The sequence below is a fragment of the Amphiprion ocellaris genome, chromosome 10 (assembly GCF_022539595.1).
Source record: "Amphiprion ocellaris isolate individual 3 ecotype Okinawa chromosome 10, ASM2253959v1, whole genome shotgun sequence".
In the NCBI taxonomy this organism is placed as follows: Eukaryota; Metazoa; Chordata; class Actinopteri; family Pomacentridae; genus Amphiprion; species Amphiprion ocellaris.
This window is the reverse complement of record NC_072775.1, coordinates 29,945,276-29,970,156: the sequence shown is the minus strand read 5'-3', so window position 1 is coordinate 29,970,156 and position 24,881 is coordinate 29,945,276. Positions and strand designations below refer to the sequence as shown.

The 24,881-nt window shown below is 38.8% G+C and overlaps 1 protein-coding gene across 1 annotated transcript in view; it reads left to right on the top strand.

Moving 5' to 3' along the window:
- LOC111562872 (contactin-associated protein-like 4) overlaps positions 1-24,881 on the top strand; it is a 165,124-nt gene that overhangs the window by 106,785 nt on the left and 33,458 nt on the right. The window contains exons 14-17 of the mRNA XM_055014594.1: positions 574-736; positions 7,365-7,492; positions 9,589-9,759; positions 16,141-16,359. Of these exons, the coding sequence (XP_054870569.1) occupies positions 574-736; positions 7,365-7,492; positions 9,589-9,759; positions 16,141-16,359 (681 nt within the window). The remainder of the gene's footprint in view (positions 1-573; positions 737-7,364; positions 7,493-9,588; positions 9,760-16,140; positions 16,360-24,881) is intronic.

Sequence of the window (24,881 nt, the reverse complement as noted above, 5' to 3'; positions counted from 1 at the left end):
GTCATTAAATGTTCAAAAAGTTGCAAGTTGAAATTAGTTAAACTACCATCAACAATAAGTATATATGCTACAGGAAATGATTTGTGTTTGTCACTCTGCAAGCATTATTTCCAACATTGTTCTTCTTGAATGCATGCAGCATACATACGAAACTGATATTGTGCAATATAATTGTGTCATGTTGCACAAAATCAATTTTTTGAGTTCTCTCTTCTTCAAATCATGGTAGTACTGTTTCCATAGAGGTGCAGGATTTATATAGCAGTAAAAATGAGCACACATTGAATAAAAATGGGACATGACCAGAAAAACACCCAGAAACTGTTTGGAGTTCAGACGGTTCAATGACAGCAAGTCTTATCAAATCATTTTCCTTGTTACACTGTAACTTTGGTGGTTTGTTGTGATGTTTTTTTCTCTCAGTGCTCTCCAAAGGGAATAAATGTATGTCAGCTTCAAGAGTGAAAAGATAAAGTTGACACCACTCGAAACAGAAACTTGAAATAAGATTCTGATATAGGAGGCTGCTTAGACCAAGCAGAAGTTTTCACGTCAGTTTTATGTGTGTTTCAGAGGGTTCTCCGTTCAGCTGGTGGCTCGGTGGTCCTGGTTCTGGTCGAATCCAGACCTACTGGGGAGGAGCTCATCCAGGCAGCCAGCAGTGTTCCTGTGGCCTGCAGGGCGACTGTGTGGATCCACAACACTACTGCAACTGTGACGCCGACCGCATGGAGTGGTATGGATCTTTATAGACACATACACATAATAATCATTTTTGTCACTATTTAAACACATTGTGATGTCTCTAAGTGCATGGAAGTTTTTTTTAAAGGCAGAGAAAACAAAGACAGGCACATTATTTTGAAGATTTAGAATTTGGTAATAGAAACATGTCAGTAATCAATGATTTGTAATAATGTCTTGTAACCAAAACATGCAGTGCTTTTTTAGAAAAATAGTGTGTTGGTCTAAATTCTTCATGTCACAAATGTGACTCAGGATTTACAAGTTAGAGAGTCCACACACTAATGAAAGATTTAAAAGGTATTTAGTCATCTAAGTGTAACATCTCATGATTAAATATGGGAATGCTGTGTATCAGTGTTATAATGTGTGAGTGGATGAGTCAAGTGTGAGGGGGAAGTAAAGAAAAATACCACAAACTAAAGTGAAGACTGTGTTCAATGCATCATGGCAGCTCAGCAGGAAAGGAAGGATGAAACTCCAACAACAGCAGCTGTCCTTTGGCTGCTCACTACTCAGGTGTATCTGGGCTTCTGCAGCGATATACAGACCTCCATACTATATAGTATGCACAAGAAGGATTTAGCATGATCCAATATATAGTAGATCAAATGTAGTACGCCAAAAATACTCTGATGTCCAACTTTGTCTGGCCAGAGTTTACAGTTTGCAAGCCAGCATGTTTTTCTGGCTATTCTGACCCGCAATCCTTTATTTGTTACATCACATATAATGTGGCGTCTCACCTGAGTATAAACAAGCCTGAGACACTGAGAACACACACACAGGTCTGAGCTAATTTTACACTACAGATGTGACACTCAGGGGCTGCACAGTGGCGTAGTGGTTAGCACTTTCGCCTTGCAGCGAGCAGATCCCTGGTTCGCGTCCCGGCTTTCCCGGGATCTTTCTGCATGGAGTTTGCATGTTCTCCCTGTGCATGCGTGGGTTCTCTCCGGGTACTCCGGCTTCCTCCCACAGTCCAAAAATATGCTGAGGTTAACTGATTACTCTAAATTGCCCGTAGGTGTGAATGTGAGAGTGCTTGTTTGTCTATATATGTAGCCCTGTGACAGACTGGTGACCTGTCTAGGGTGTCCCCTGCCTTCACCCGAGTCAGCTGGGATAGACTCCAGTTCCCCCCCCCGCGACCCTAATGAGGATTAAGCGGTGTATAGATAATGGATGGATGGATGGATGGATGTGACACTCAATGCTTATGGCACACCACTATGACAAAGTACTAAATCCCTATTGTGTGTTTATTACATGAAACAAAGTGTACTTTACAAGAGAAGCTACAGTGGATACTGAGAGTGAAAAGAAAATGCATGAGATCTGAAAGGCACTAAATATCTTTGATCAAATCACAAGCAGACACCTTTAAGTTCAGGTGTGAATTAAGATGCATTGATACACTAAGATCCAACTACCCAGATCACTTTTGAACTGGTCTGAACCACATATATCCACATTTGTGTTATCAAGCTCATAAATGCGTGCCGGGCCACGTTCAAGCATCGCCTAGTCGACTCAACATTTAGGTTTGCATGGTTTCAGACTGAAATAATACAACTACAACAGGCAAAACAGTGATTTCTTTATTTGAATTTCTAGCAGAATAGGCACAAGAAGTGCATTATTGCTTCTTTCCAGTTAAACAACAAAAACATATTTGGTCTTTGTAGCCAGAAATGATGTCCGGAAGTAAGATCCAATCAAAATAATACATTTTAATTATTTCAAAAACGACAAAATAATATAGAGATTTTCATGTAAACTTAAAAACAGGATTTGCTTTAATTAAAACCTGTATTCTTTGATTTCAGTAGTGTTCCATTGTCTTCTGCTGATAATTTAATGAGAGCAAAAAGTGACATCCATTTTGATTTCGCCTGTTTTTATGCATTTTCGAAAAATATCAATAAAAATATCTGTCTGTCTGTCTGTCTGTCTGTCTGTCTGTCTATCTAGATATACTACCAGTCAAAAGTTTGGACACACCTTCTCATTTAATGGTTTTTCTTTATTTACATGTCTGTTTACGTTGTAGATTCTCACTGAAGGCATAAAAGCTATGAATATATGGAATTATGTAGTAAATAAAAAAGTGTGAATTAAGTCAAAACATGTTTTATATTTTAGGTTGTTCAAAATAGCCACCCTTTGCTTTGATTGCTGTTTTGCACACTCTCGCTGCCTCGGCATTCTCTCGATGAACTTCATGAGGTAGTCATGTTTGGTAGCAGTGTTTGGAATAGCATCCCCATCTTCCAAGCATGATGTCCCAATTTTCCAAACTGGAATTCTGAATGGATGGCTGGTTTTATTCCTTTGGTTATCAAGAGAAAGAAAGACCTGACTGGCTCTAAAGACAGCCAAAAAAGGCACCACAGCTGGTCAATGTTGACGCCCGTCCTACATTTCTGCCCTCCGATTGGTTCCCTTGTCTCGACCAGCTGTATCCTCCTCTACTTCCTCCTCTTCCTCCTTGTAATTCTCTTCCACATTATTGTTGAAGCCATTTCTGTGATCTCTAAATATAGGGTGCAAATACACAGAATATATACAGTGTATTAAAATAACTAAAATAGAGTGGAAAAATGTGAGTATAGTGCAAATTGTAATGCAAACTGTGCAGATGGATTGTCAGTGGATGTTGTAAAATCCGATAGAGACAAAAAATATAGATATAAAGTCTACATAATGGATCATCATCTTGACTTAGTGAACTGACCAAAGGACACCAAGTCAAGATGATCCATTATCATCATCTTGACTTAGTGTCCTTTGGTCAGTTACACCCCATAAAGAAATATTTCATAACAGCATTCACTTTATCTTAAAGTGGTAAATTAGTAAGATATACTATATGATAAAGCTACTCGTTTAAAAAGAAAAAAACAGCACTAGGAGAGAGGTTAGTCATTAAATAGTTTTTATTTTGATATAAAATACAACTGTGTCAAAAGAACCTTTCAGCAGTAAGACTTCAAAATGAATTTCCTCTGTTGTAGTTCTGGTGATCAAAAGGACATCTGACAGCTGAAAAAAAATGGAGAAATCTGTCAACAAGACGATTGGTACAGCAAACAAAAGCAGACTGGCTAAAGGAAACAGCAGAGATATTAAGAAGCCTGAGCTGACATGGACAAATCTACACACATATTTTTCCAGAATACCGAACATGACTGACGAGCCCTGCCTGACTTGTAACTTTGGCAGTTTAGCGAACACCAAATCGACTGGGATAAATTGAGCAGAGGAAGAAACAAAAACAATTTTAACCTTTCCTCATGCTGTTGGCAATCCTGCCATGCTTCACTTCCTTCCATCATTTCATAGTCCAAACTATTTGTGCAACACCAACTCTATTTTTACAGACCGGAGCTGCTACTGCCGCTCCTCAATATTTCATCAGACTGTAGAGTGCTGAACACACTCCTCCTGGATGTATTTTTACGCACAACTTTCCTCCGCAAGAAGTCTAAGAGGCGGATCATCTAAAGTGCATGAAGCCGAATGTGGGCGTAAATGGACAGGCGCTGTCTTGTTTTGGGAGTAGCTGCTCCACAGACTGCCAGGGATCGAGTTTTGACTGACAGGACGGTTGTAATTTGGTTTGGAGATAAATAGGACCTCAAGAGATCTCACCTACACACTGCAGCGTTTGCATCAGCGAGTCGCAGCATGTAACATTATCACAGGACTGATGCAATATTAAAAACACGCACAGGAATAAACCAGTGCACATAAATGAGGACAGTTTGTGGTTGCTGTGTGTTAATATTTTCCTACTTTCCTCCTGATCTTGCGTTTTGTTTTTCATCTCTCCTTCTCTTCCTCTTCTCCAGGACTGAAGACTCAGGCCTGCTCACCCACAAGGAGAGCCTCCCTGTCCGGTCTCTGGTGCTGGGTGACGTTCAGAGGCCGGGGTCCGAGGCTGCCTACAGGGTGGGACCCCTCCGTTGCCGTATGTGACACTCAGTGCTTATGGCACACCACTATGACAAAGTACTAAATCCCTATTGTGTGTTTATTACATGAAACAAAATGTACTTTACAAGAGAAGCTGCAGTGGATACTGAGAGTGAAAAGAAAATGCATGAGATCTGAAAGGCACTAAATATCTTTGATCAAATCACAAGCAGACACCTTTAAGTTCAGGTGTGAATTAAGATGCATTGATACACTAAGATCCAACTACCCAGATCACTTTTGAACTGGTCTGAACCACATATATCCACATTTGTGTTATCAAGCTCATAAATGCGTACCGGGCCACGTTCAAGCATCGCCTAGTCGACTCAACATTTAGGTTTGCATGGTTTCAGACTGAAATAATACAACTACAACAGGCAAAACAGTGATTTCTTTATTTGAATTTCTAGCAGAATAGGCACAAGAAGTGCATTATTGCTTCTTTCCAGTTAAACAACAAAAACATATTTGGTCTTTGTAGCCAGAAATGATGTCCGGAAGTAAGATCCAATCAAAATAATACATTTTAATTATTTCAAAAACTACAAAATAATACTGATATTTTCATGTAATCTTAAAAACAGGATTTGCTTTAATTAAAACCTGTATTCTTTGATTTCAGTAGTGTTCCATTGTCTTCTGCTGATAATTTAATGAGAGCAAAAAGTGACATCCATTCTGATTTCGCCTGTTTTTATGCATTTTCTAAAAATATCAATAAAAATATCTGTCTGTCTGTCTGTCTGTCTGTCTGTCTATCTAGATATACTACCAGTCAAAAGTTTGGACACACCTTCGCATTTAATGGTTTTTCTTTATTTACATGTCTGTTTACGTTGTAGATTCTCACTGAAGGCATAAAAGCTATGAATATATGGAATTATGTAGTAAATAAAAAAGTGTGAATTAAGTCAAAACATGTTTTATATTTTAAGTTGTTCAAAATAGCCACCCTTTGCTTTGATTGCTGTTTTGCACACTCTCGCTGCCTCGGCATTCTCTCGATGAACTTCATGAGGTAGTCATGTTTGGTGTGTTTGGAATAGAATCCCCATCTTCCGAGCATGATGTCCCAATTTTCCAAACTGGAATTCTGAATGGATGGCTGGTTTTATTCCTTTGGTTATCAAGAGAAAGAAAGACCTGACTGGCTCTAAAGACAGCCAAAAAAGGCACCACAGCTGGTCAATGTTGACGCCAGTCCTACATTTCTGCCCTCCGATTGGTTCCCTTGTCTCGACCAGCTGTATCCTCCTCTACTTCCTCCTCTTCCTCCTTGTAATTCTCTTCCACATTATTGTTGAAGCCATTTCTGTGATCTCTAAATATAGGGTGCAAATACACAGAATATATACAGTGTATTAAAATAACTAAAATAGAGTGGAAAAATGTGAGTATAGTGCAAATTGTAATGCAAACTGTGCAGATGGATTGTCAGTGGATGTTGTAAAGTCCGATAGAGACAAAAAATATAGATATAAAGTCTACATAATGGATCATCATCTTGACTTAGTGAACTGACCAAAGGACACTAAGTCAAGATGATCCATTATCATCATCTTGACTTAGTGTCCTTTGGTCAGTTACACCCCATAAAGAAATATTTCATAACAGCATTCACTTTATCTTAAAGTGGTAAATTAGTAAGATATACTATATGATAAAGCTACTCGTTTAAAAAGAAAAAAACAGCACTAGGAGAGAGGTTAGTCATTAAATAGTTTTTATTTTGATATAAAATACAACTATGTCAAAAGAACCTTTCAGCAGTAAGACTTCAAAATGAATTTCCTCTGTTGTAGTTCTGGTGATCAAAAGGACATCTGACAGCTGAAAAAAAATGGAGAAATCTGTCAACAAGACGATTGGTACAGCAAACAAAAGCAGACTGGCTAAAGGAAACAGCAGAGATATTAAGAAGCCTGAGCTGACATGGACAAATCTACACACATATTTTTCCAGAATACCGAACATGACTGACGAGCCCTGCCTGACTTGTAACTTTGGCAGTTTAGCGAACACCAAATCGACTGGGATAAATTGAGCAGAGGAAGAAACAAAAACAATTTTAACCTTTCCTCATGCTGTTGGCAATCCTGCCATGCTTCACTTCCTTCCATCATTTCATAGTCCAAACTATTTGTGCAACACCAACTCTATTTTTACAGACCGGAGCTGCTACTGCCGCTCCTCAATATTTCATCAGACTGTAGAGTGCTGAACACACTCCTCCTGGATGTATTTTTACGCACAACTTTCCTCCGCAAGAAGTCTAAGAGGCGGATCATCTAAAGTGCATGAAGCCGAATGTGGGCGTAAATGGACAGGCGCTGTCTTGTTTTGGGAGTAGCTGCTCCACAGACTGCCAGGGATCGAGTTTTGACTGACAGGACGGTTGTAATTTGGTTTGGAGATAAATAGGACCTCAAGAGATCTCACCTACACACTGCAGCGTTTGCATCAGCGAGTCGCAGCATGTAACATTATCACAGGACTGATGCAATATTAAAAACACGCACAGGAATAAACCAGTGCACATAAATGAGGACAGTTTGTGGTTGCTGTGTGTTAATATTTTCCTACTTTCCTCCTGATCTTGCATTTTGTTTTTCATCTCTCCTTCTCTTCCTCTTCTCCAGGACTGAAGACTCAGGCCTGCTCACCCACAAGGAGAGCCTCCCTGTCCGGTCTCTGGTGCTGGGTGACGTTCAGAGGCCGGGGTCCGAGGCTGCCTACAGGGTGGGACCCCTCCGTTGCCGTGGAGACAGTAAGTGATGACTCTGGTTTAACGTTCAGCTCATCGTCCTACTAGTTTGAGCAGACGCCATCACTTCATCCCGGTCCTGGCTGTCCTCCACTGGCGCCTTTTTATAACTGATTTTAAAGTTTTACTCATCAGTTTTTAGGCTCATCAAGGTTTGGCTGGATATTGTATAATGTTTATTGTAGCCTGTTCAGAGATCCTCAGGATAATCTGTCTGACTGTTCCAAAGTCTAAACTGAAATCTAAAGCTGCTGAATTGGGGTCTTCATTCAAATTGCTCCATAAAACCGATTTTAATAGACTTGTTTTTATGAGATGTTGATTTTATTCATTTTATTGTTTATCTTTGACCATTTATTTTTTAAAATTAATTAATTTATTTATTTTACATATCGATCCATCACCCATCCATCCATCCATCTGTATTTATTTAGTTATCTATTTTATTTTTTATTTATTTATTTATTTATTTATTTATTTTTTTGTTTGTTTGTTTTATTTATTTGTTTGTTTGTTTATCCATTTGTTTGTCCATTTATTTATTTATCCATTTATTTATCCACTTATTTATCCATTTTCCTTGTTTTTTGATGGTTTTACCCTCAATTTTTTTCACTTGTTCATTCTCTTTAACTAAATATGGCATTTTTAGTGCTTTTATTATTTTTATCTTGTGTTTTTTTACTGGCCTTGTGATGTTTAACATTTTCCTGTGTATTGTCCCGTCTGTAAAGAACTTTGTAAACTCTGTTTTTAAAAGATGCTACATAATTTATTAGTATTTTGACTATCATTACAAAGGAAACAAAGCTGAACAAGTGAAATTAAGTAACCTGGGGATAAACAAAGTGGTTTAGAGAAAGTCTGCTCCTGCAGAGACTCCTGGCTGATCGAGTTGCTGAAAGAAAATGGGTGGAGGAGAACATTTTAAACTCTCCAGGTCAGGTGTCAGACAATAGCAATTAGGACTGTTTGACCACGACTGCTTTACCTGCAACCAAACAGAACTGACAGGCTCATGGAAAGCAAGTTTCTGCCACACAGCAACAATTAGTCGTTGTTTTTTTAGTGACCCTCCAATACATTTGGCTGAGAAACCAGCCTGGTATCGTGAAAAGACATGTTGTTTTTTTTTTTTTTAAACACATACAACACATTTTGTTGCATTTGGAGTTACATTTCACATCATGTAGTTGCCACAAATGACCCTTCTCTCCTCCCTAACTATCTTGCATGTTATTGAAATGCTGTAAAATGTTAAATGTGTCAGAGGTGATGTGTTACTTAAACACAATTATCTGCAATATCCTGCAGAAAAAGTGCACGAAAAGCAGTAGTTTAAGATTCTGGCAAATGTACCTATTTACTGCTTAGCAGATAGTTAAATGAGAACATTTTAACTTTAATATGAAGCTACAGGCAGCAGCCAGTTAGCTTAGCTTTCCATAAAGAAAGAAACGGGACACTGTTAAATACAAGAGCCCTGATTATCCAAAATCACGTTCCTTTACAGCTAAACCGAATTCTCAGTGACATCATGAGAGGAAAGTATTTTCTCTTGGATTATTTTTGCTTGTCACGCGTTATAGTTTCTAGTCAACATAACATTCAATTTCATCGTATTACTCTTTGTTTCAGCCAACCAGTCATATAATAAATGAGGCAGGACACTCTGTAAACCCAGAAAATGGGCGAGAAGCTTCTAACGTGTTGTGAAATGGTGTGTTTTACCTTAAAATGTGATATTTTCCTGAACCTAACCAACTAGTTTTGGTGCCTAAACCTAAAAATAATAAAATGTAGTTAATTCCATGGAGAGGTGTGTTTTTACCCAAAGAATGATGTTTTAGTAAACCAGACTGAGTAGCTTACACAATGTCAGCCTATTATATTAAAAATGTTTACATTAAAAATACATTTTTCATTAACTTTGATCATCCTTTCCTTTTCTAAAAGTTTTTCTTTCTTTTTAATTATCTGTTGAAATGTCAAAACAATCATAAAGACTCCACATCTTTATCTAATCAACTTAACAAGCTGCCTCACTTGTTGGTGATGTGTTTTCTATTTAAAGGTCTTAATGGATGTTTGTTTCTCAGAGAACTTCTGGAACGCTGCGTTTTTTGACAAGGAGACGTCGTACCTCCACTTCCCCACCTTCCATGGAGAGCTGAGCGCCGACATCTCCTTCCTGTTCAAAACCACAGCCTCCTCTGGTGTGTTCCTGGAAAACTTGGGCATCAAAGACTTCATCCGCATCGAGCTGAGCTGTAAGTACTGCAGGAGCTGACGGGCAAACACCGACGGGATGGATTTTATTGTTGCAAAAGATGATTTTTCACAGTTTTTTCACTGCTCTGTGTAAGATAGTGTGCAGCCTGATACGATAGCAGAAAAACCCAAGAGATTATTTCTATTTTTGGATCTTTCTTGCTCTTTGTGTTGTTACATATTAATTATTTCCTCGTGTTGGGAATACATTGTCTGGAGAACTTATCAGAACAGGATACTAACACTTCCTTATCCATTTACCGCTTCCTTTTTGCTTAATTTCTCATTGACATATCAATTTGTACGCCGTTGGTATCTTCTTTTGGTGCTTATTGTGCGTTTCCAGTATTTTATTCTGCTTCAGGCTGCACTGTCTGCTGTTTTCTGATCAATTTTCTTCACTCAAAGCCTGCAGCTGATTGCATTTCGCAGTCAAGCACCTCCTCTGTTGTTGACCTGCGGCTCTGCCTTCACATCACAACACACAAAATGCGATTAAACCCATAAACTCGTAATTACTGCAGCCGTTTTTTACAGCCTTGTTCTTTAATTTTACAGTTGTATTATGAACTCTCAGGGGGCACTTTCACCCCGACCCTCCATTAATTCCTGCCTCCTGTGTAATGTAACATTTACAGGCAGCACAGCAGGTCATTTAGATTATGACAGTAATAACCAGCAGCGTGTTATTTAGTTTATGAGTGCCATTGAATGGTGGCGGGTGTTAGATGTATGTTTACAGCCCACCGTAGATTGAGTCATTTAAAATATAGCTGTATTACCCGACAAGGTGTCCTTGTGCCTGTATGGTTATGGCAGTATGAGGTACATATTTATGGGCAGCAATGGTGTGTGACGTTTGGCTTGTCGAGGCCGTGAATCAGTTTTTGGAGTCATCCATGGCTGCCTTTCGAAGCGCTTTAACCTCACTTTACCTTTTCTGGATGGTTTAGTTTTCGTGGCTTGTTTTTTATGTTGCGTCGCATTTGGGAGGAAGTTGTTTTTAAAGGCCACACACAGATTCTAATACAGTGACGCTGCTGCACCAACAGCTTCTCTCCTCAGGGAAATCATTGTCAGCCTGGTTGTTTGAGTTTTGAATACTGCTGCTCTGTTTCCAGCCACCTCGCATTGCCCTCTGGGCCCGGCCGGAGAGCAATCTCTAAATGAAGTTACAGCCGGATGCTGGGATATTGTTCCAAATTGCTCCGTGCTCTCCTAGTAATACATCCTCGCTTTGTAGCAGCAAAAACCATGAATGATGGTGGTTTGCTTCGTCTGCATTCTCCTAAATCTTCTCCTGTTGGTGGAGACAATGAAGAGCAGAGCGGACGGCCTGGAAGGAGTAAATACAGAGTGGATTCAGCACCGAGGATCTGTCCGTGGTGCTGAAGGAGGGATTCCTGAGTTATGATGCTGGAGCTCAGAAGGAAACTCTTCTATTTAACCCTTAGATGCATAAGTGGGTCAAAATGACCAATTGAGGTAGTTTTATTACAATATCTTTGTAATGAAAAGTCTTTATCATTTCATATTCCAGCTATTCCTCAAAAACATATTTTTGTTATCATTCCATAAAAAATTTTAAGCTACTTTTTATATTTTTGAAGAAATTGCAATACTTGTAATATGACCCCAAGTTCTTTATCACTGATAACATCATGCAAGAGGTGATGCAGTGAACAAACTTGGAGGGACAGAGAGCAGCAGCAGCTGGAGGAAAAGAGTGGAAAGATGTCAACAAAGTGGTTGTTGACATTCTTCTGTTGCTGTCCTGTGCAATATTCTTCTTTCTCAATTATCAAAATGTTCAAAATACGTTTTAAAGTGAAAAATAAACATATTTCAAACATTAAATCATTCTTGTGTGGGCAAAATATAATACAAACAATAAAACAAATGATTATTCTTAATTAAAATAACAAACAATGGTATAAAAACATCGATTCTTATATTAGTTATTTTTGACTCACTTATGGACGAGGGAAGCGTCCAATCACTTATGTATCTATGGGTTAAGACAAAGAAGGCGGAGGGCCTTAATTTCCAATTCTGGCCTTTTCATTTTTATATTTGCTTTTCCAGATTTTTGCCTACCTCAAGTTTAACCTCTTAAGTTCAGAACCTTTGTTTCCTCCCTCTGGCAGTGAGAATAACAGCACAAACACTGAATTCCCGTCTTATTTTTTGACTTTAATGCTTCTTCTGAACACTGAGTTTGCTTTTTATCTGAAGGCATTCTTCTAGTTGCTGTAGCCCAAACTGCAGCCCCCCCCCCGTCACTACTGTTGCTTCCCTCCTCATCTTTGACCATCTAGTTATTTCTGGTTGATGTAAAATGCATCACCGCCGGTGCACCAGCGAGGGAATGTGGCCACAGGCACCAGATTTAAAACCCTGGTATGCTGCAAAATATAAAGACCTGTTAGTGCTAGTTTAATCAGCATTGTGAGAACTCATTTGGCAAATACTTGAATGCAACAGAGCTTTATTTATTTTCCAACATTCAGAACAAAGAGTAAGTTCACTTCATGCAGAATGGTTCAAATGATTTTCAAATACTGTTAATACTGTTGTGGATAATCCTCCTTGTATGTTTGAGAATTGTTCATTCTCTAAAGAATTGTAGAGTCATTGTGATGAATCAGATCCATTTTAATATTCATGAATCTTGGACAGAAGGACCTGTGTTGGTTGTTTTCTGAGGAGGTATCAGAGTGAGCTCAGTACAAGACTGGTACAGACATATATGGAGGTATTGAAGTGGCAAAAATTCTATCAAGATCAGCTCAAAGCAGCCAAGAAAAGCCTTCAAAATAGCGCTATAGAGTCAGGCAGAGTCTGGTGCAAAAAGTTTAATTTGTCAATTGACAGCTCAAACCATGAGTCAGTCCCTGAACTAAACACTCTTCTCTCATATCAATGTTTTTATTTTCTATGGGGCTCCTCCTGTGTCCAGGATTGGACTCCATTTTTCTTTTGAAATTCAGTAAGTGGGCTGGCATAAAAGATGTCAACACTGAGGTTGTCTCTGCCCTCAGCTCTCTTGGCAAATTCTGTCATGTCTCAGCTCATTTTCTGTTTATTCTTCTGACCTCGACACCAATTTGCAAGTGTTTCGGTCCACTTTACTACTACTAATACTAATACTACTACTACTGGGAACATTACTACTACACAGAGCTTTACTGCGACAGGAACATTACTACTATACTAAGCAGCATCACTGCACAAATCCTTCCACTGCCTCAACAGTGTTTCTCCTGTGCCATTTTTTGAAATACCTTAGCTATTGTTCAACACAGTGGTGCCTCACAATGAAGCACAGGAACGTAACCAAATCAATGCAATAATGTTCCTGCTCCTATATTTACACTATATTTAGTAGATCCACCTTCAGCAGCAATTACAGCCTTCAGTCTGCACAATTTCAACACTGTTATTTTGCTCATTCTTCCTTTCAAAATTGGTCAATCAGGTATCATGATTATTGTGAAGAAAGAGCCTTTTTTTAAACTCATCCATGATGTTCTAGTTGGATGGATCCAAGTATTTTTCCAGGATGTGTTTTGCTGCCCTCGGCCCTCACAAACACTCAGAGAAACACCCACCTCTGGTTATTTATCAGCGCTAAATAAGAAATATTATACCAACGAGTGTCCTGATATGAATAAACACAGAAACAGTAAAGTGGAGCCATGTTCCACTGCAGAGCTTAATGTTTTATACAGAAGAATACTACATGTATAATCTTGATTCACCACTGAGAAGATGTGCTCAAATAATTATCCACTTTTTGCTCAAGGTCCTTTTGTTGAACATCCAAAAAATTCAGTAAATCACAGATATAGTCAGATAAACACAATGTATTCCCAACTCATGTTTCTGACCCAATGCAGTGTGTTGACCATGAGAGACAAATGTAAATAAATTTTAAAAATACAATAAATGATAGACAAAAATAGGAGTGGTAAAAATACATACAAAAAATAAAAAAATGAAAATTACAAATAAATGAATGGATATAATATTAGGTCAGTGGTACACGACTTTAAGCATAAAATTCTGAGAATGTCAAATTATGTAACAATAATAATAATAATAATAATAATAATAATAATAATAATAATAATAATAATAATAATAATAACAATTTCTATTTGTATAGCGCTTTTCTGGGCACTCAAAGACACTTTACAGGCAGGAAATAAAACCAAAAACAAGATTTTAATATGAGGACTTCAAAGCTTAGAGTCATTTTTCCACTTCCATTTAAGTAGTTTAAGTTGTCAGGATTATCCTCTTTTTAAAGTATAATTAGTGGAATTTCTGTATAAAAAGCCCAATGGGAGAATTTGGACCTCCCTGATTTCTTCTTTTGATTATCTCATCCTGTGAAGTTGCTTTCATGGCTTTGAAAATGTTCTTCATTGCAGAAGAAAATATGCACCAAGAAAAGATTCAGATTGTAGTTTAACCTCAATTTGCTTTGTTATGCTGCAGGACTTCCCAGGTTCCTCAGTTAGAAGCACTACTGGCTTCACTGTTGTTGTTTGTTGTTGAGCAGTAATTAAACTTCATTCCACTGAGCTCTGATTCCCCTCCTGTCTGCCTGTTTTGTCTCCGTACACCTGAGTGAAGTCTACCTGCTTGTTAAAGCTCCTGTCTCTATTCCCTTGTGTGGTATTGGCAGGTTTCTGACCCACTCTGGAAGCTGTGTGGAAACATGCAGCTGTGATTGAGGACTGACTTCCAGCTGCTCTTGGCAAGAAAACACCTGTTTCCCCAAATTAAATCCCCAACAGAGGTTTCAGCAGGGATTCACCCCATTGGTATTAATTGAGATGTAGCAAATGTGCCCTGTTTGCATAAATTAAATGCTGATTTTGTATCCACTACTAAATGATGAGTGAAAATGAAATTTTATCGAATTCTTGACACCAACAATGAATGACATTTCTGTTTGAATGATGTTTTGACTCATTTTTATGACAATAACCATAGGGGGGAAACATTTTAAAGATTGTGTTCAACATTACAAAAGCAACTTTTGTCATAGTTTCTCTGATGTCCGTGATGTGCAGGTGAAGAAGAAACGCCCGTTGACACTGTTACTTAATATAATATGATTTTATTATATAAAGACAGCATCTGTTCAAGCACCATGGAGACTTCAGAGCCAATGTGAAAATCCCGCAGAACAAGGGCCAGCAATCAGTTTTTATAGGTTTCAGACATGTAGGGAGTCACAACATATGGTTCTCTGGTACATACCATATAGGGAAGCAGGGAGCATCTTCAACCAACCCCATAGAATCTACAGCTCCTAAAGAGCTGCATCCATATCTTTGGACATATGCATCCTTATGAGGGTGCATTCAACAGAAGAACACATTCCATTACAATGACCCACACATCCCAAGTTCCATATGATAAGCAACAAGTATCAGACCAGATACTACACTTTGTGTAAAAAATGTTATGGAAAAATGCATCTTAAAAGAGCATTTCCTATTTCAGTGACAGAAGTATTGCACAAATATTGACCAAACTGTCAAAAGTGAACATTGTTTAAGGAGGTCATCCCTCATATTGTGATTTCATTGGCATCCCAGATTCTTCTTCGTCTGACGCACTAAACCTACCCAGGAATTACTCTGATTCTTAGACCCAGTAAGCATTTACAGCTCTACCTTCATTCCAAATCTGGACCATATACAGCACTTAACCTTTAACGGTTTAACCTATTATGCACAATGCAAGAACACAAAAATATAGAAAGGCACATCCAATAACATTAAATTAAAAATAATTCTTCTTGTTTTTTTGTTTGAAGCCCAAGCAGCTGGTCTGTTGTTGTTTTTGGGTTTAAACTTGATATTCCACCAAACATGAGGCACTTTTTGAATTATGGGCTGCTTAATCTAAAAAAAGAGACAAACAACTTGGTCTTGTGGTGATTTCTCCAACAGGAATTCAAATATATACTACCATTCAAAAGTTTGGGGTCACTTAGAAATGCCTAATTTTTGAAAGAAAAACATTTTTTTTCAGTGAAGATAACATTAAATGAATCAGAAATACAGTCTAGACATTGTTAATGTGGTAAATGACTATTTTAGCTGGAAACGACTGATTTTTAATGGAATATCTCCATAGAGGTACAGAGGAACATTTCCAGCAACCATCACTCCTGTGTTCTAATGCTACATTGTGTAGCATGAATAAAAATGTGAGTTTTCATGGAAAACATGAAATTGTCTGGGTGACCCCAAACTTTTGAAGGCTAGTGTATCGTAGAAATTTCAGGAATTTGACTCTATGTGGCCAAAACTTACCTAGCTGGCTAGTATTAATCATGTTCTCATCTCTCTGTTCAGCCTCCACTCAGGTGCTTTTCTCCTTCGACGTCGGTAACGGACCGCTGGAGGTTCTCGTGGAGTCAAGAGACCCACTGAATGACAACAGGTGGCACAGAGTCCGAGCTGAGCGGAACATCAAGGAGGCGTCGCTTCGACTGGACGACCTTCCTGTCGCCACTCAGGAGGCTCCCACAGACGGACACTTCCACCTGCAGCTCAACAGCCAGCTCTTCATAGGTGAGGAGCCATGTTCTCTACATTCAGAGTCAAAAGTTTCTTTTGTTAATTCATGCCTCATTTACAAACATGAGCTTTTCCTTGTGTTAGGTTTCGCCTCATTAGTCTCAGTTCTGGTTGGTTTGAGGCCCTTTTTTCCGCATGAAATCAGTTTCTGTCTCTGTCAAGAAGTTACTTCCAGGAATAGTTGCCTTGTTTCTATACTCTGTGTTTCTGTCTCTGTAGATCCTCCTGAAGTCAGCAGCAACCTTTTAGTCAGATTATTTTATTTTGTCTCTTTCTGCAGTTTCTTTCTAAGGTTCTTATCAGACAGGATTTTATTAAACATAGACAAATACCTTGTTGTGCTTAGAACTCAAAGCTTTTCTGAAGACGAGGTTATGTGTCACTGCATTTGGTCATTTCATTCAGAGAGTACATTTCTTGCAAATCTTCCACATCAGGTTTATTTACTGCGGATCACAGGCAAGTCTCAAAGGCATTTTCAGAGGCAGAAAGCAATAAATATAATAAACATCTTCATGTTTGCATTGGCTGTTTCTCACCAAAATCTGCTGTCTGCATCCTCAAGGCCCAAGTTGAATAACAAGACAGTTGCAGAGCCAGTTCTTGAGTCTGAAACCAACATTGTTTGCTTGTCCCTGCTTTAGAACGTCACTGCTGCCAAGTGCTCATTAGAAAAGCTTGAATTTAGGACTTCATCAGATCACCTGCATGTATGGCAAACAATCTAAATAGGGACCCACTACTAACACATTAAACCTGCAATATGAAGTCCTGCATCTCTATGGAAACAGCACAACCATGGCTAGAAGTAGTCAGAACTCAGACATGTTTTTTGTTGTAAAATCACATGATGAATAATCATGAAAAACATTTTTTATTTTTATTTAACATTTGGAAAAAAGGAACCAATATGTACAGCATTTTAGAAGTGCTTACAGGTGTTATAAATACTGAAAAAGTAACATATTATACATATTTTATGACTTATATTTTTAATTTGTTTCCATAGCTGTTGCCTCTCTGTTTTGTGTAACCACAGTCTGCAGTTCAGCCAAAATTTCCCAGAATTTTTGTCACTTGACTGTTCATTGCAGCTGAGTCACTCATGGCTTTATGGTCTTGCCAAAGAGTCTAAATTTTTATTTATTTTTTACAGGATGTGGTTAATGCAAATGCTTTGCTTTCAGCAATTTTTTGAATGAGATATGTAGAAAAAAAAGTGATGAAATATCACGATTTTGTGATTTGGTAAAGTATTCGGGTGGACACATCACACAGACATGCCTTTAAACTCGTTGTAGGGTTTGGTGTTCAAGGGGTTAAAAAAAATTAATCCACAGATCTTCAGGTGGCCAGAAACTTCATTGGGTAGCTTTAATTTATATTTTTTAAAAATACACAAAACTCTGAGTAGTTCTGGCTCATCACTATTCAGTCGCAGCAGGACTTCTGTTTGAAAGACATAACAGAATGTTAAAGCAGGTGAATGTGGATGAAATTTCCCAGCTACACCAATAGAAACCCTCTGAGCAAACATGAAAAATGAAAGTCAAGTTAGAAACAGCTGAGTTGGACCTTGATACTGATAATGTAACTACAAAGACAGGAGTCATATTTCTGTAGTATTTCAGGAAAAAAGCTAAACTCAAGCAATATTTCTCAAGTGTTCAATCAAGTGCTTCTGTTCACTCTCTGCTCTTCCTGCTGTGTGGGTTTTATACATGTGCTAAGATGTGAATGACTAATTTCCACTTATTGGTTCAGACCATGGAAGATTCCAATTAAACTTACTTTTTTATGGAAAGTTTAACCCTCTACTTCTCCCTCCACAACCAAACCTGACAGTCACAATAAAATTTCCAGATAAATCCTTACAAAAGGGCTAAAAATATCCACCTTTTCCACATGTATGTTAATCTCTTGGCAGCTAAATCTTGCTTTTGCTCGGCTGTATCGGGTATAAAAAGCTACTGCATGTGCACAGCGATTCTACATTTTCATAAAGTATAAATCCTGACCGAGTGCCATGCAAAGATAGTTCACTTTCCAGTTGTGATTTTGTCCTACATCCTGTGCAAGGAAGAGAAATATTCTCTAACAAAGTGCTAAACTACTATTGACTAAACGCCAGCGGCTCTACTGAGAATGAAAGTGCTGAGACACTGGTTTCTGACCACTGAACAATAATCACGGTCAATAAATGAGCATGAGCAGGGAGCTGTGTTGTAATACACAGTGTGGCCTAATAATCTATAAATAAATCTGAACCTGCGATTTATTTATTTATTAGGCGGTCGTGTAAATTATCTATTAGCACGACGAGAATCTCTCACTTCATTAATACTGCAGCCAGGGTTTGGTTCTGCAATGTGAAAATCTCCATTTGACCTGCGAGTCCGTTTGTAGATCTGCAGGGTCTAAAGGGAAAAAAAAAAAAAAAAAACATAAATTATTATCTTGGTTTTACCCTTCTGTAAATATTATGCATGTCACATCGTATCAGTGAACACACACTGGAAGGAAAACAAACCAGCAAACATTGATGAGATTGGATGAAGTCAGCAGCAGCAGCAGCAGCAGCAGCAGCAGCAGCAGCAGCAGGGAAATAGAGGTGAATATTGATTTTCTCTGCGTGTTAAGCCGATAATCCACTCTGAATAGCAGGCAGGTTGCCACCATCAGCCTAAAAACTCATATGTTTGCCTCTGAATTATCAGAAAAGCACAGTGGAATAAGCATGCTTGATTTGTGTGTTGGTGTTGTTTCACTGAAATTCATTTGTGTAAAAATATTTGACTTTCCGCTCTTGATTTGACGTACAGATATTAAGAAATTCCACCCTGGTTTAGTCTAGTAATAACAATAATAATAATCTGTTGTGTCCTTCAGGAAGCTCTTTAGTGCAGCGCTGAAATATAAATGTAAATCACACAATATATGCATTAATATGCATTCATATCAGCATGTATGCAATCATAAACCACAACACTGCTGTACGATTGTGTGCAGCTTATATATGAGTCGTAATCCTGCCTTCGACAAGCTCATGACAAAAAGATGTTTGCATTTCTAATCCTCATCTGTCTTTTCAATATATTGTCACACGTGGTGCACAGATTTATTAGTCCCTCTACTTAGTTATAAGAATTAATAAGGGGGACAGAGATGTATTCTTTAAATTCAGAAGCCATAATTCCATAAGCAGCGTATTTATGAGCCTTAATTATTCCTCGCAGGGATTTATAAGGCAGCAAATGACACTGTTTCGATTAACAACCCATGTTATTGCCTCGGATAAGCCATAGGATTGCTTTTCCACTTTCTTTATTGCCATTTGGAGGTGTAAAATATCCACACGCAGCACTTTATGCTGAAGGATTTTTGCATTCCTTGCAGGTAATATTTTACATTACTTGTTGTATTGCCTGCTTTTGGTAGATAAGCCTGTAGTTTATTGGTGCTGCATTGGCATCAGTAGGTCCATATGTTTTGCACTCGGACTGGCACTTTTCGACACAGAAGCTGTATTTTCATTTTGTTTAGAAAAAAAATGGATGTAATTGGCTCATATCTGTTCATCTGGTCATACTAGCTGGTGCACAGATGTTGTATTTTCCTGTGTTGTCCTGCAGCAGATACTGAACTGATGTGCTACTGAGTCAAAAAACAAATCAACAATTGTCCTTTTAAAACATGTATTATTTGATCAAGTTCTATTTAAATCAGAAATGCATTTCTCCTTCAGTGTAGTTTGTGCTTTCAGGTGTTTTGCTGCTTTTTTTTTGTTGAAAAAAAAATCAGTTCACCTTTTTTCCATTTTGTAAGCACTTGATTCATTGCTGCACATTCACAATAGCAAGACTAATATCCAGATGTTCAGAAGATATTGCATTTGTCATCTTAGTCAAGCCAGTTTGTATCTTGGCTAATTGTTAGTTAATTACCTCTAAATACAAAGTACAGCTGAGACTGATGGAAATGTCATTAGTTTTGCAGGTATTTGATACAGTGCAGCTTTGATTAATGGTTCCAGAAGAAAAGTTTGGAGGATCACCAAAGATATTACAGTTCCTCCTGCAGTAGACACAAATGTTTGTTCCGAATTCCATGCCAGTCCATCAAAAAGTTATTGAGAATTTTCGCTCAGAACCACTCAGGAGATTACCAAGGGATTTACAGAAGATTAGGATTCCTCCTCCGAGAGCATGCATGCCTGTACGAAATTTCATGGCAATCCGAAGTCATGCCTGGTAAGATATTTCAAGCTTGATCAAAGTTTCCAAGCAATCAACAGACTAACTTTGGCATCCCTATAACTCTGCGGCTACAAATGACATCTTAAATGATGATTTAGAGAAAAAGAATCACATAGAATCATGCCAGATGACTCCATCCTGTGTGTTTTATTGCCGATGTGCTGATTCATTTCTTGCGAATGTCATTTTTTTCCACTCACAGTCGAGATTTTACTGCTGGATCTCTCCGGCTTCTGAGTTCAGTCTCTCTTTGTTCACTTTCTGGGCCTGCAGGTCGAGGTTCTTTGTATTCTGAGCCAAGTACGCTGCCTTTGATGATTTCTTTGATCTCCATTTCGCTAATTGTTTTTCCATTGGCTCCCCCGTGGTCTCATACTGTACGCTTCGGTTACAGAGCCTCCTGCTCCCAGTCTGGGATCTCGTGTAGAGACGCTGCAATCGCCTTGTTAGAGTCAAACTCGTACGTGAGGTTGAAATTCTCACTTGTCTCGAAGGGCTCACCAGAACTCCTTTGGTCAGAAGTGGAGTTTATCTGCATTTGGCTTTTTTGATCTTTGCTTTGATCTTAACCCCCAAAATCCTTGACTATACCTTATATATGATCTTATAGTTCCCGAAATGATTCCTGTGATTCCTGGACATCTGGTTAAAACCCTCAGTAGGCAGTCAATGCTGTATGATTACACACTTTTCTATGCATGTTTGAAGTGTTCAGATTTCTAAGGATTCACTCTTTGCACAGAAACCAACTTCTGACAGCAAAACCAGCCTCGAGTTTTCATTAACAGATTTTTTCTTGTTGTCCTTGAGTATTGTGAAAGGGGCTTAAAATCGAATGTATCATCTTTATACAGCTTCTTATCCAAGTAGAAGTGATTTTTAAAATCATTTTTCTTTTAAATCTTTAAACCTGTGCAAAAATGCTACATCAGATTTTCTAACTTGTCCTACAAAATCCTTTTGAACAATTATTCGATATTTTTTAAATTAGAATTTACGTTATACATCCTCCGTATATGACAGTTCACTTTGGATGGTCTTATGTGATCTTGATCTTACGTGATAATTTCCAGCATGTGTGAAATCTATGACACAGTAAATATTGAACTGAAGTTTGAATTTAAAACAAAAAATTTGAATTCAAATCATAATATTCGTAAGAAAAATAGCTCTCCTCCCTGCCGTCCCAAAGAAGACCTGGACCTCCGTGTTCGCCCGGCTGATCTGCCCACGGATCCAGATCCTTGTTCTCGCCGCGGCTCTACGATCTTTAGAGCCTGCCTGCTTTCCCCCCCAGTGGAGTTTTTGGACTTGTGAGTCACACCGTTTTGTTGCAGCATAGTTTTAGCCTGCGTAGTGGCTGGTTTAGTTGTTATTATTGATAGTTTTGACTTTCTGCATAGTTTAGTAAAATCCCCTCAGTTCTAACAGGAGTTTGGTTTCGGTTAGCCTACTCATTTCTGTTTGCATCCTTGGTTGTGTGTAAATTAAACGTCTTAAGTTGATCCATCTCTGCCTGCCCTCTGTGTGTCTGCACTCTGAGTTCAAACCCCCCTGCCCATGACATATAGACTCTTACCTTCAATGTAGCCTACTTGGTTCACCGACATTCAAGCTTCACCTTCCTTCTTAAAAAGTAGTCACATCTTGAGCCTCCAAGCATTCATAAACAGCATGCATGACCTCATCATCAATCTGAAAATGACGACAATGCGAGTGGGATTTCAGTTAAGGAAACAGTCAGACAGTGCAGGTCAGGTCAGTAAGGTTCATGAAGCAACAGTTCAAAGCCACATTTGGCTGCTTCTGACATTAGATCTAAGTGGACGGATGCATTGTCCTGGAGCAACATCAGGCAGCTCAAAGCTTTCCTGTCCTTTTTCTTGGTTTCTTCCAGTCATTTAATTTTGTGGACAGTGATATGAGACTTTATAGTAAACAGTTACGCCCCAAAATTGATTGTACACCCCTTGTTCCCGGATGAGGTCGAGAACTTTAGGAAGTACCCTTGTATCCTATTGAAACTGGAAAAATTGGATGAATCCTCTCAACTGTAGCATTAACAGGCTCTGCAAAAGAAAACTAACAAAGCCAGACCATGAAAACTTGCCTCAAACCAAAACTACACCAACCAGCCACAACAATAAAACCAGCTTCCTAATACTGTGTTGGTCCCCTTCATGCTGCCAAAACAGTTTCAACCCATTGGTCCAGAAACAAGGGACTTGAGGAGTTCTCTTGTGGCGCTTGGCACCAGTGGATCCTTTGGGTACTGTGGGTTGCAAAATGGGGCCTCTGTGGATCACCCTTGCTTTGGTATATCCCACAGATGTTCAAATACATATGATCTGGGAACTGGATTAACCTTTTGGGATCATTGTTGTGTTCTTGAGCCGTTCCTAAGCATTTTTGCAGTATGGCAATCCATGATGTCCTACTAGGGGAGTGCTGTTTCCATGTGCTTGGTCTGCAATAGTGTTTACTGTGGATTGGTGGTGTATGCTTAAGTAGCATCCACATGAATAGCAGGACCCAAGATTCCCCTGCAAAACATTGCATAGTAACAAGATAATCATCCATCCATCCATCCATTATCTATACACCACTTAATCCTCATTAGGGTCGCGGGGGGGCTGGAGTCTATCCCAGCTGACTCAGGTGAAGGCAGGGGACACCCTAGACAGGTCGCCAGTCTGTCGCAGGGCTACATATAGAGACAGACAATCACTCTCACATTCACACCTACGGGCAATTTAGAGTAATCAATTAACCTCAGCATATTTTTGGACTGTGGGAGGAAGCCGGAGTACCCGGAGAGAACCCACGCATGCACAGGGAGAACATGCAAACTCCATGCAGAAAGATCCCGGGAAAGCCGGGACGCGAACCAGGGACCTTCTTGCTGCAAGGCGAAAGTGCTAACCACTATACCACTGTGCAGCCCACAAGATAATCAGTATTATTTAATTCCCCTGTGAAAGGTTTTAATGTTGTGTCAGCTATTCATGTGAACTTCCACTATTTAAATTGCAAAGACTAATGAGTATTAAGCGATTACTATGCAAGCTTTCAAACCTCTAATTTCATAAAATTTTCATTCAAATATTTATATTTTTGTTTCATATTCTTTAATGTTTACATTAAAATTGTCTCTGATTTCATGCAGTAAAATTGTCTTTCTAATCTTAAAGCTTCACTTCCCCACACTGATATCAGATTTTGTCAGGAAATACAAATACAAGCTCATTACAGCTCCTTTATAATATTACTAATTTAAAATTAAGTTCCACCAGGACAGACTCTAGTTTCAGTCTTTAGCACACATTATGAATTCTTGGTATCGTCAGATTTTATATACAATTTGTGAAGCATTCTTTCGTGGTGCTTCATTTAAAAAAAAAAAAACAACTTTGAGGAAACGTTTGCCTCTGCAGTGTTGCTGATTTGTGATGGCCAACTTGTTTCAGTCATGTACAGTTTGTGGCTTGTACCAGAGCAGAGAGGAGTCTGACAGAATTCTGTGATTTATTGGGCTGAAGAGATCCTGCTGCTGAACAGTAGGAAGTTGTCAGCTTTGAATATGGAGAACAAAGTGCTGCCTTGTCTGAACTCTGATGACAAGAATAGTTTCAACCTGTGATCTTTGTAGAAATGGTAGTTTGTCTGGTTTGAACTCTGGCTGCGCCGTCACATATGAAAGGACCAGATGTGTGCGCGAAAACCTGCATTTTGGATGTCTTCAGAGTGTTCCACTTCAAGGCTTCTGAGAAAAAATGTATGTGACAAATTGCAAGTGAGATAGTGGAGGAGACAAAAATGAGAGGGGGGGGCACCTGCTGTATGACCAGACACACATGCAGACGGCAATTCATCAAGGCTGCCAAACACCTAGTTAGCCAGTCAGCAGCTGGAATGATGCTATACAGACTTACAGACAGCTGACGGATGTTATGTCCCTGAATCAGCCTTCCACCTACAGCTTGTTGCCTCATTGCTTTTTCATCGTTGTTTCGTTTCACGAGAACAGTGCTGACAGTTTGGAGCTCGGGGGGGAGCAGAGGCGACATGTGGATCTGTTGTGGATGACAAGAGGAGGAGAAATGAAAACCCAGCGAGAAGGAAAACACACAGACTTGTCAACGCACATAGAAATAAAAGAAAGGCTGCTGCAGAGAAGACAGGCATAGGGATATATGTTGCATCTTTGTTCTTGAAGATCGACTTTTAGTCCTGATTGCTTGTGAGCTCAGTATTAAAGCG